The sequence below is a fragment of the Saxophila tyrrhenica genome (genome assembly GCF_035928015.1).
Source record: "Saxophila tyrrhenica strain CCFEE 5935 chromosome Unknown scaffold_13, whole genome shotgun sequence".
Classification (NCBI taxonomy): domain Eukaryota; kingdom Fungi; phylum Ascomycota; class Dothideomycetes; order Mycosphaerellales; family Extremaceae; genus Saxophila; species Saxophila tyrrhenica.
This window is the reverse complement of record NW_027041745.1, coordinates 532133-544317: the sequence shown is the minus strand read 5'-3', so window position 1 is coordinate 544317 and position 12185 is coordinate 532133. Positions and strand designations below refer to the sequence as shown.

The 12185-nt window shown below is 58.3% G+C and overlaps 4 protein-coding genes across 4 annotated transcripts; 3 read left to right on the top strand and 1 right to left on the bottom strand.

The window, feature by feature from the left end:
- Positions 1-162: 162 nt before the first annotated feature.
- On the bottom strand, positions 163-877 carry LTR77_008215 (uncharacterized protein; the record flags this gene model as incomplete). Its single annotated transcript, XM_064805448.1, has 2 exons — positions 163-359; positions 424-877. 2 exons carry the CDS (start codon positions 875-877, stop codon positions 163-165), a joined length of 651 nt encoding a protein of 216 aa, XP_064656553.1.
- A 1788-nt stretch (positions 878-2665) lies between these two features.
- On the top strand, positions 2666-6387 carry LTR77_008214 (uncharacterized protein; the record flags this gene model as incomplete). The annotated part of the gene is made up of 3 exons (XM_064805447.1): positions 2666-2688; positions 2738-2839; positions 2895-6387. The coding sequence occupies 3 exons, from the start codon at positions 2666-2668 to the stop codon at positions 6385-6387; spliced, it is 3618 nt and encodes a 1205-aa protein (XP_064656552.1).
- A 1228-nt stretch (positions 6388-7615) lies between these two features.
- On the top strand, positions 7616-9458 carry LTR77_008213 (uncharacterized protein; the record flags this gene model as incomplete). Its single annotated transcript, XM_064805446.1, has 2 exons — positions 7616-8053; positions 8121-9458. 2 exons carry the CDS (start codon positions 7616-7618, stop codon positions 9456-9458), a joined length of 1776 nt encoding a protein of 591 aa, XP_064656551.1.
- Positions 9459-9691: 233 nt separating this feature from the next.
- On the top strand, positions 9692-12095 carry LEU4 (2-isopropylmalate synthase (Alpha-isopropylmalate synthase) (Alpha-IPM synthetase); the record flags this gene model as incomplete). The annotated part of the gene is made up of 3 exons (XM_064805445.1): positions 9692-9888; positions 10085-11816; positions 11880-12095. The coding sequence occupies 3 exons, from the start codon at positions 9692-9694 to the stop codon at positions 12093-12095; spliced, it is 2145 nt and encodes a 714-aa protein (XP_064656550.1).
- Positions 12096-12185: the final 90 nt, after the last annotated feature.

Genomic DNA, 12185 nt, shown 5'->3' with positions numbered 1-12185 from the left:
GTTCCGCCTTGGATGCATTTCTGTACAGCTCGCCGGCGTCCAAGCCATTGGCTTCCACAAAAACCAAAAACCGATTGCGCCTAGCCCAGCTCAGCCCATGCCACGCAATGCAACGCAATGCAACAAAGCCATCCCAAACACGCCAGAAATCATCACCACAGATCACGACTGCGCAGCAACCTCCAACCTCGTCCTCGACATCGCCAGCGCCAAATCCCGCTCGGAGAAAGGCAGATGATCCCTCGCCGTGACCGTATCCATCTTCTCCAAACCCTCCATCTGCTCTTGCGCCCTCACATCCTCCGCCGTCCGGGGCCGCTCTTTCTCCCGTTCTCTCGTCTGCACCCGCGACAAGCCCACTGCGCTCCGTCAGAACCAACCTTCCCCACATCCCCAAACGGCGTTGTCTCGTTCACAACTCACCATTCCCCACGTCGTCGTCGCCCTCCTGCTCGACCTCTGTGCTCAACCTCGTCGCTAGCGCCGCTCCGTGCCCTTCCCGCTGTCTCGCTCCCGCCTGCTGTCCAGCGCCCATTTCACTGCTGACACTCGTACTCCGACTCGTCTTCCCAAAACTCAGAAAACTCGTCCGCCTTGACGGTGCAGCGCTCGGCACTCTACTCGGCGCTCGTGTCCCCATGGGTGAATACGTGCTCTGGAAGCTCTTCTTCCGCCACGCGTCAGCGAAGTTGAACGCTTCGAGTTTCTCCTTGTGCTCTTTCTTCGGCGGTGCACGATATTTGGGCCGCGGCATGGGTTCGTCGGGGCGGTAGACGTTGCTGGGCCAGCGGTCAGGAGAGCCGGAGTTGGTGCTCGGTTGGGAGGAGGTGCGGGATTTGGATTTGAAGAGGTTCTTTGCTTTTTCGCGGACGCCCATGGTGGGTGGTGGTGAGGGGGGTAGGGTAAGGTAAGGGTCGGATGCGGTTGTGAGGTTGCGGTTCGGAAGTACCAGCGGATGGTTGTAGGGCTGACCTTCCCAGAGATCGCGTGGCTAGAGGAAGGCAACTGCGGTTGTTTGGCAGGAGATTGGCTGTCTCGTGTCGGTCCTGACTCTCAATCGTGGAACACGTCTGCTCTAATTCAGGTCCAGATGTCTGACCGTGGTAGATTTGAAGGTAGACCAGGTCTCACCCGTGGTCCAGTAAGCAGGCCAGAAGAAGGATGGTTTCGAGGGAAGTGGAGATGAGATCTAAGGCGTTGTTCAATGCGGTCTACATCCTTGAGGAGTAAGAAAGTGGAATAGGAAGAAATGTACAAGGAGCGAAAGATGATAACCGGAAGAATAGGTTGGAGTGGAAGAAACAACGGACACGGAAACAGACGGAGGTATACCGGACCTTGCAGTGGAGGGTAGCATGTCGGTAGCTTCGCGAGTGGTGGGGGATCGGGACGAACGAGCCGTGAAGTCGTCAGCGTGCAGTTTAGGATCAACCAGATCCCGCGGATGCGCGAAGGTGAAAGAGTCTCTCTAGGAGATTAGCAATACTTCACAGGAGCGTAGGAAGAAGCGCTGTCGGTATCGCGCGACGACAGTCCTTTGTGTAGAACGTGGTAAGACGGAGGCAGGTGGTACCTGACAGCCGCGTGTTGATGAAATGTTGAAGATGGCGTGCATTAGCCGTGCATAAAATCCTCGGCGTCGGCCAAAGCAGTCGCCATCGCCGCCTTGGCCGTGAGAGAGTGGGCGCGATACAGTAATCGGCTTATCGTCGAGCTCTCTGTATCATCGCAGCTTGCCATGGTCGTGTTGCTTCTCTCGTGCAGTAGAGGCCAGGGATATATACACTCAATGAGCCAGTGCCCCTTTGCGTCTTACGCCAGAGCACAGCACATCTCTGTTCCGTCCGCTCCCGTCCGCACCCGGTACCCGAGCTGAGGTATCTGGCTGTTCAAGGTGTAACGAATCATGCCCTTCGCAAGTCCAAAACCATCAGGAAGCTATCAGGTCACGAGGACCTAGAAGCTCTGTTCTGTCTGCTCTCGGCCACGTCCGTTGGTTGGCAAGGCAGATGCTCTGAACGAGACCATTCGAATATCTAGCGCCGGAGGTCCATTCAGTCCCAAAGCCGTGGCGAGAACGGACTGCCTCGACGCACAGGGCCAGGAAAGCGATCCGGCCTGTCTGTGATGATACCCCTCCAGCGGCCAATGTCTCGACCACATCAGGCTGAGATGTGAGGCGGTCTCTTGACATGCGCCAGCGACTCCACACTGCCACCATCTTTTCGTCTGTGGCTGATCTGCCTGATCGACCGCTACAGCAGCGATCTCTATTGCTTCTGCCCACTTCCCTGCTTCGATACCGAGCACATGGGCCAGATCCAGCAACATCAATGCGGTCAATGCGGTCGGTGGCTGTCTAGCTGGCCTAGGCGCTGGTCGGTGAGGCGCAAACACGGCACATGGAGCACGATCTTGACAGCTAGTCGCACTCGTGATTCGTGCTTGAGGCAGAGATGCGCGTCTGTATTCCTTGAGGTGACGTAGAATGTCTCTCCAGTAGAGCCCCGCAGTTACACAAAGCTCTCTTTTGTTCTGGCCACGAGCACCTCTACACCTTCCTCACCTCACCTCTTCCTCCACCTTCACCACGCGTTCCAACTCTAATACCCACTCGTAACCCTCACCTCACCCACCAGCGTCGTCGAGACCACCAGCCAGCAGTATGGACAAGTTGAAGAAAGTCTTGTAAGTGCTTTGTCGCAGGTGTTCTAGACAGCTGCTGACGTTCGAATAGCTCCCCTGGCTCGTCCAAGGATGACGACGTCATGTACGAGAACTCGCAACCATCGAGCGGCAACCCGACCACGGGACCCTCAGCTTCCTCAACCAGTGCACAGTACGTCCACTCCCCTCACAAGCTGCATCTGCTGTCGGCTAACGACTGTACACAGGCCGTCATCAGAAGATTCTAGCCAGTGGAGAGACTCTACATTAGCTGGGCTCGGTGTGAAAGGCGGCTCGGAGGGCACGACCACCGCTGACCCTACGACGTCAAGCTTCCAACGGGAGAATCGAGGCGATGATGTTTCCGACTCCACGTACACTGCTCGCTCGTACCAGTTGCCGAGTGGTGTGGCAGGCGAACCGCAAGGGCCAGACCGGACAGTGGAGCAGATCGAGTCCAGCAACCCAGCGCCTCCCACGGAATCGAGCTATCCACGCGACAGCAGCCTGGCCGGCGCAGGAACCATCACTGGAACCGAAGTAGGTGCGAGCGAACTCGCGGCTCAAGAGAACAAGCCTGGCGCTGAGGATGTCGCCAACGCAACTTACACGGATCGAGCATACCCCGTTGGTGGCTCATCAATCGGCGGACACGTGCCCGGTGAGTTTCCCACAGAGACGGGCGAAGACCCTCACACGATGCCGGGCGCCTTCCCACAGACGCCAGCCGAAGAAGCTGACCGTGGCATCGGCAGCGGATCGGCATTAGCGTCAGGTGCTGGCGTTGGGGGCGCCGCGGCGGGCGGGACGTATCTGAGCTACGATCATTTGAGGTCCAATGACCAGCCCAGCACTACGACCGAGTCTACCAGTCATCCTGGTGGTGAAGGATTTCCAGTCACATCTTCTACCGAGTCTGCGCCAGCCGACGACTCGCACACCGGACGCAACGCAGCCATCGCTGGAGGTGCTTTGGCAGGTACTGGGGCCGCAGGATATGGAGCTTACGAAGCTACAAGAGGTGACGATGTCAAGGATCAAACAACCCAGGACCGCAGTGCACCTACTACAACGGTTTCTCCAGACACCGAGCGATCCAGCGGAGGACCGTTCAACAGTCACAAGCACGATCCGGCGTCTGGGCAGTCGACCATCACCAACACAACTACACAGCCTACGAGGACCGAACCAGCTACTACCTCCAGGACCCAGCCTGAGGAGGAGTCAAACTTTGGTCGTGACGCAGCAATCGCAGGTGGCGCGACCGCAGCTACCGGAGCCGCTGGCTATGGTGCGTACGAGGCCACTAGACCGGAAGACGTGAGGGATACGTCGCTGCCGGATCGCAGTGCTCCGACTACGACAAGTGGTACTACAGAGCAAACCACTGGCGGTCCCTTCAACAGCCACAAGCATGACCCAACCCAGCAACAGTCAACCGCAGACACTATCACTCAGCCGTCGACTTCTGAGACTATGCAACCCACGTCCACCAAGCCCGAGGACGACTCTCATCTAGGGCGCGACACGGCAATCGCCGGTGGTGCTACTGCTGCCACGGGAGCTGCTGGCTACGGAATTTACGAAGCCACCAAGGACAACGATACTCCGAGCCAACCGACCCAGGAACGTGCTGCTCCTACCTCTTACAGCGAGCCCACCACCGGCGGCCCGCTGAACAGCCACAAGCATGACCCAGCTTCGACTGCCTCCGGCATCACTCAGCCTACAAGCGCCCAGCCGACTCGTTCTGAGCCGACCAGAGAAGAGTACAGCACCATGGAGTCTGCTAGAACCGAGCCGGAGGAAGAATCTCACACGGGCCGCAACGCAGCTTTGGCCGGTGCTGGTCTTGCTGGAACCGGCGCTGCTGGCTACGGTGCCTATGAAGCGACCAAAGGCGATGATGTCAACCAGCCACCGCAGGACCGCGATGTGCCTACGACAAGTGCTACAATGACTGAAGGTCCATTCAACAGCCACAAGCACGACCCTGCCTCTCAGCAGTCGACAATCACCAGCACTGCTCCGCCGACACAGCGAGAGTCTTATGAACCCACGAGGGCAGAGCCGGAGGAGTCTCATACTGGTCGTGATGCCGGTTATGCTGGCGCTGGTGCGGCCGCAACTGGTGCAGCTGGCTACGGTGTATACGACGCTACGAGGGACCCTGTAAAGTACCAGGCGGCTGAGCCAACGAGCAGCACCACCACCACTCAGCCTTCGCCGTATGGATCTTCTCAACCCACGAGGGCAGAGCCAGAGGAGTCGCACACCGGCCGTAACGCCGCGTATGCTGGTGCAGGTACAGCGGCAACTGGTGCAGCTGGCTACGGTTTATATGACGCTACTAGGGACCCCGTGAAGTACAAGACGTCTCAGACAACTGACAGCACAGCCACTACCCAGCCCTCGCCGTATGCATCTTCGCAACCCACCAGAGCTGAGCCTGAAGAGTCTCACACCGGTCGCAACGCCGCGTACGCAGGCGCCGGAACTGCTGCCGCTGGTGCAGCGGGATATGGCATCTACGAGGCTTCAAACCGCGACCAGGCGAGGGAGCAAGTTGCACAGCAGCCGCCTCAGCAGGAGCAAAGTACCATGGACAAGATGAAGGAGAAGATGAAGAGCGACAAGCCGAAGGAGGAGAAGCCGAAGGAAGAAAAGCACAAGTACGAGAAGCCGAAAGAGGAGAAGCCAAGGAAGCTCGAGAAGAAGGAGAAGCCGAAATATGTCGAATCGGTGCCCGCTAGGACTGAGCCCGAGCAGCAGCCAGAAGAGACACACTATGGCCGTGACGCCGCGATTGTTGGAGGCACTGGCGCTGCGGCTGGTGCTGCTGGATATGGTGTTTACCAGGGGACGCGCGATGACCCGAACGACACGGGTCCGGCTTCGAAGACCATTGGGCCGCATGAGAGCAATATGGCGAATATTATGGACCCAAAAGTGAAGCCTGAGCCGGAGAAGATGAAGGGGAAGGAGCCTGTTACGACTGGATCGTACCCTCAACAGACCTACCCTCAACAGACCTACCCTCAGCAGACCTACGAGCAAGACCCCAACTACAGCCGAGACGCCGCCCTGGCCGGAGGCGCAGCGACCACCGGCGCCGCAGGCTACGGCGCCTACGAATACAACCAAGAGCGCCCCATCACTCCGCAACCCACGACCACCGAACTCCAACGCTTGTCCTACGACTCCCCGAAGGACCGCTCCTCCTACGACTCCCCCCAAACCCGCTCCTCCACGGAGTCCCCATCCAACAAAGTCTCCACCGATCAGTCCGGACACCACCACCTGCACAAGAAGAGCGCGGAGCAGCAAGGGGAGAAGAAGCCGACGCTGATGCAGCGGTTGATGCATCCGAATCAGACGAAGAAGGATAAAGAGGAGCGCGAGCGGCAGAGTATGGAGGGGGGACCGCAGTCGGGACATGTGGGTGGAGAAGGGTTTACGGCGGGCGAGGAGAGGTATGGTGGGGATCGGCAGCCGGAGATGGTGGGGGATCGGAGGATGGTGAGGGAGGAGGATGGGACGGTTGCGCTGGTGAAGGAGGGGGAACCGCAGTCGGGGTACATGGGCGGAGACGAGAGATATGCCGGGGGAGAGCAGTCGGAGATGGTGGGGGATAGGAGGGTGGTGCGGGAGGAGGATGGGATGATTACATTGGTGAAGGAGGGGAGTGGGTCGGATGCTCCGCATGCTGTTGTGCGGTAGGTGGTTGTTGTACTTGGGGGTATGAGCTTTCTGCTTTGCTTTTCAGCGAGCGGTAATTGTTGCTGCAGTTGGCTGGTTGGCCTGGAGTCGGGGTGTTGATGGGCTTTTCTCATGGCAGACATAATCCAAGAGGTCCAATGTCTTCACACCCACTCTCTCTCATCACCCTCAAGTCCATCCCCGCCCAGCTGGGGGCAAATTGCCTCTCGGTCACACATGTCAGGCACGAGGGCCTGCTTCCCATGCAGTGTATCGGTGTATACTCGACACCGACGGCGATGGGCTCGGGGGCAGCAATCGGAGCCCCTTCCATATCAGTGAGCATCCTGCAGCATCCAGGCGCGGCTGGCCATTCCTGAAGACGACGTTGCACGAGGGAGAAATGATTTCGCCCGGGGTTTCGACGAGATGAGATGAGATGCGTGGTTGTGATTTGCGGTTCGGGAGCATGGGCCGGCGGGCATGGGGCCGAAAGGCTTGTTTGGCTTGGTCCATACAGTATCTTGCAGGGACGATCTTTTCATGTGATGAGATGGGAGTTGTTGATCTGCAACTCCAATCACTGCTCAGACGGCACAGCCTTGCGGACTCGTGTGAGATACTGAACCTGACACTGTTGGCGACACCACCCTTTCATCTCATCTCTTCGGCGGGTGAGACCTGAAGAGATGTTCTAATTAAACTCGCACCCGCCAGCTCGGAACTGGAACAGGGTTCCGGCAGTGCGGCGAGAGAAGGACCAATGGCTGCCGGACCTCGTGCGCGCTGGTGTTCTCGCTGCCTCGGCGGGGTGCGTATTGCTGTGCTCTCATCGAAGTGAAGTGCCGTGAAGGTTTCCGCGGAGGAGATGGAGCATCACTGTGAGGACAGCATGTGATGAATGTGATTGCCCTCTCGCCTGCCCCTGTCAAAGTCTATCTGCGCAGAGCGTCGATCTTTCTCCGCAATCCGGCTTCGAACAGAGATGGGTCTGCATTCGCCTTCAACATTTCATGTTCCATCCATTTGGGGTGTTGTACAAGACTTCCAACAAAGATACTGCAACTGTATACACCGTCCACCCGACGAACAGCTCGAACAGGCAATACGCATGCAGCTGACTCGCCCGCGAGATTAAGAAGAAGAAGAAACAACCCGAGATTCCATCTCAATCTCCATCCTAGTCTCCCAACCCCTGTCAAACCCTGCACATCCCGATCCCACATCCCTACCGCACATCACACCCATGATGCCGCCATCTGCCAGCTCTCCCTCCCCATCCCCTCACCCGCCTTTTAAATTCACCGACGACGACGAACGAGAAACACGCCCAATGAGCGCCGGCGCCGACTCCGCCCGGACCAAGCGAGCCTCGTCCTCCTACGGCGTTGCTCTGACTTCCACACCCTCGCAGGACCAGCAGCAGAAGACGAGTGTGAATGCGAATGCGTGGAAGAGGAAGAGTGCGCCTGGGTCGGAGTACGCGGATTTTGTCGCTGGGAATTCGTCGACGAAGGATTTTGGGGAGTTGTTGAGGTTGACGCAGCCGGGGGAGAGGGGGAGTGGGATGAGTGCCTCGCACGGCGATAGTGCGAAGCGGAGGAGCCAGTATTACGAGGAGGGCGCGATGGATGGGGTGAAGGAGAGGCAGAGTCCGGTGATTGCGGAGTTGAAGACGAATGTCATTGTGAGTTGGGATGGATGTGGATGTGGGATGGGAATGCTGTTCGCTGACGTTGGTGGTTGGTTGGCAGATCAAAGATGAGTTCAACCTCGTCACGGAGCTGTCATACCACCTGGCCGGACGGTATAACAGGCCTGAGGAATGCGTCTTGATTCGAATCGATCATAGCGCTTGTCTTGCGTTAGGAGGCAACTTCGACCCCTGCTATCATTTAACGATCACTACGGTACCGTCGCAGATGAGTTCTTCGACGAACAGACGGAATGCGGCGATGATACAATCGTTCATGGAGGGTGCGATGAAGGTGCCGTCGGAACGTGGGATTGTGACGTTCGTGCCTATACCGGAAGATTATCTGGCAATGAATGGGCAGACGATGTCGGGTGAAGCAGAACGGTTGGAGAAGCGGAGTAGCGTGAACGATCAGAATGGGTTGAAGAGCGCCAATAAGGATGCGACGAGGAGGAGCATGACCTTCCCTGCGAAGAGCAACTCGTCGCTGAACGGTGAAAACAAGAGCAATGGCAGTCTGACGGCCAACATGACGAACGGCAAGAAGAGCCCATCACCTACGCCTCCAGCCCAGCTCCAGCACAAATCGAGCTCGAGCGAGAAGGATGGCCGACCATCGACCGCGCACGGCGGCTTCGACGGCCTCCGCATGAATGGCATCTCGACCGAAATTCTCACGGGCAACAATGCCCGCCTTCCCAACGGACGACCCAAAACCTTCGACGGCGGCTCGTCCTCCAAACCCACCTCCGTTCAAGAACCCCTCAAATCAACACCCCGCCCTCATCTCGCCTCGCAACAATCCCAGCAGAGCCAAAAGACCCCCCAACGCAGCTCCATGACCAAACGCCCTACACCAATCAACGGCCCTCCCCCGACCACTAAAACCTCCACCTCCGCCCGTCCGCCAAGCGCGCTCCGCACGAACTCGTCGTCTATCACCCCCGCCACAGCTCGTCCAACCATAACCAACACCACCCCCTCCGCCCTCCCCACCGAGACCCGCGCGAAAAACACTTACCTCGACAACATCTCCTCCCTCGGCAAGAAAGGCACTCCCATCCCTTCAAACCCAATCATCCGCACCACCTCCCCCTCCGCCGATGCCGATGACGACGAAGACGCGCCGGCAGCGAAGAGCGCAGGAGCGAGCGGGAAGGCGAATACGGCGAAGAGAAGGAGCACTATTACCGCTACGCCCTCTTTGCCTAGTAACAGTAAGGAGAAGGGCGAGAAGGGTGAGAGGGGGGAGAAGGGCAAGATGCGCCCGCCGCCCGTGCCGGTTTCGTCGAAGGAGGAGGAGGAGACGAGGAGTTTGGGGTCTAGGCTGGGGAAGCGGAAGAGTTTTATGAAGATGTTTTCGAGGAGGAGTGTGCCGGCTTGGTATGAGCAGTGATCCAAACCTAAGTGATGGCTGCGGCAGCTGGGCGGGACATAGGTTGAGATGGGGTGGGAGGATGCGGAAGGGGTGTTGTTGAGGCGGGGAGGGCTCTCTTACTGACTTGAAGATATACACACATGCGTGATACCCCCCTCCACAGGGCGCAGCGGTCGCCGGATTGTGGAGAGTACAGATAGCTAGCGCTAGATAGTAACAATACAGATGTTTACAGGTATTCTTAGTGAGCAATGTCAGCAAGAGCCAACTCACGGGACAGCATGAAAGTATTGAACACGTGTAGTGCCAACGGGGACAAGCCGGTGTTTGTGAGAGGAGTTGACCCTGCAGCTGGAGTCACCTCACCCCGCATTCTCGAGAGCGGGCAACGTCAATGGAAGGGAAAATTTGGGCATGTGATTCATACCGAAGAAATCCTTCCTTTAAAGTGACTTGGGGTTCTCGCGCCCTGTGATTGACAGCTTGACTTGACTTGCTATACAAGAGCAACACTTTCGGACTGAGAGACCCAACACTGACCACGGCTACTACAGCCATACCACCCCCACCTAACGCTTCAACATGACCATGTACCCTCCCCCTCCATCCCTCACCCTCACCTCCTCCTAACAACAAGACCGCAGGCTCAAAGACCCCTCGAAAAAATACCGCAAATTCACGCCCCTCCACCTGCCCAACCGCCAATGGCCCTCCAAAGCCCTCGACAAAGTGCCCCGCTGGCTCGCGACCGACCTGCGCGACGGCAACCAATCCCTCGTCGACCCCATGGACGGCGAGCAGAAATGGCGCTACTTCCAGCTGCTCGTCCAGTTGGGGTACAAGGAGATTGAGATCTCGTATCCCTCGTCCGGCGCGACGGATTTTGATTTCACGAGAAGGTTGGTCAGTACGGAGGGCGTGGTGCCGGGGGATGTGTGGTTGCAGGTTCTCAGTCCTTGTAGGAAGGAGTTGATCAAAAGGACGGTGGAGAGTTTGAAGGGCGCGAAAAAGGCGATTCTGCATTTGTATGTCGCGACGAGTCCGTGTTTTCAGCAGGTGGTGTTTGGGGCGTCGAATGCGGAGCAGATCGCGCTGGCGGTCGAGTGTACGAAATACGCGAGGAGCATTACGAAAGATGACCCCGAGAGTGGGGTGGAGGAGTGGTTGTACGAGTTCTCGCCCGAGACGTTCTCGGATTCCGACCCGGATTTTGTCATTGAGCTGTGCGAGGCTGTGAAGGCGGCGTGGGGACCAAGTGAGAAGGAGAAGATTATCTTCAATCTGCCGGCGACGGTGGAGATGAGCACGCCGAACGTCTACGCGGATCAGATTGAGTACTTTTGCACCAAGATGAGCGAGAGGGAGAAAATGTGCGTGTCCCTGCACCCGCACAATGACCGCGGGTGTGCGGTGGCAGCGGCGGAGCTCGCGCAGATGGCGGGCGCGGATCGTGTGGAGGGGACGTTGTTCGGGAACGGCGAGCGGACGGGGAATGTGGATTTGGTCACGCTGGCGCTGAATCTGTACACGCAGGGCATCCACCCGGGGGTGGACTTCAGCGACATCAACTCCGTGATTGAGATTGTGGAGAAGAGCAATAAAATCCCCGTGCATCCGCGCGCGCCTTATGGCGGGGAGCTGGTGTGTTGTGCGTTCTCGGGCAGTCATCAGGATGCGATCAAGAAGGGTTTCAACGCGCGGAAGGCCGAGGGGCTGGGCAAAGACGACCCCTGGCGCATGCCGTACTTGCCTCTGGACCCCCAGGATATCGGACGGAACTACGAGGCTATCATCCGCGTCAACAGCCAGAGCGGCAAAGGCGGCGTGGCATGGATCATCATGCGCCAGCTCGAACTCGACTTGCCGCGAGGGCTGCAAGTGGCTTTTAGCAAGATCGTGCAGAAGGAAACGGATATGCTGGGGAGGGAGTTGCAGCCGACGGAGATCAAAGACCTCTTCGTCGACGCCTATCATCTCCAGCGCAACCCCCGCTTCCACTTAGTCGACTACGACATCACCGCCGACCGCTCCGCGTCCCCCGCCCCTCCCCCCGCCGATGGCGAGCGGAAGACGTCGTCCTCGACGAATCTGCGCCGGAAATTCAGCGGCGTGATCGATATCGACGGCACCGAGCACGATATCGTGGGGACCGGCAACGGTGCTCTCTCCTCTCTGGCCAACGCGCTCAAGACGCTGGGGATTGACTTGGATGTGGCGGATTACAAAGAACACTCCATCGGCGCCGGACGCGAGACGAAAGCGGCGACGTACATCGAGTGCACGGCGGCGAACTCGGCGCAGAAGGTGTGGGGCGTGGGCGTGCATCAGGACGTGGTGCAGGCGAGTTTGATTGCGCTGTTGAGTGCGGCGAGTTCGGTGAGTGGGCATCTTACCTATTGAAATTGAGGGGGGATGCGGGTGCTGATTGGGACGGGGCAGTTCCTGAGCTCGAGGCCTTCGACGCCTAACCCTTTTCGGCCTAAGCGGTCGAATACGCAGAGTTTGAGCCCCGGAGCGGCTTTGGATGGGATCAAGGAGAGTGCGAAGGGGGCGCCGGTGGCGGGGGAGGATGTCAGGGATGGGGCGAAGGTTGTGGCGGGGTTGGAGGAGAAGGCGGAGAAGGGGGAGGGAGGGGTCAATGGGCATGCTTCGTGAAAGGAACAGGAAAAGTCGGGCTGCTATGCAACATTTTGAGCATTTTGAGCAATCATCAAGGCAATTCTCTCCTGGCACATTGAAAGCGTA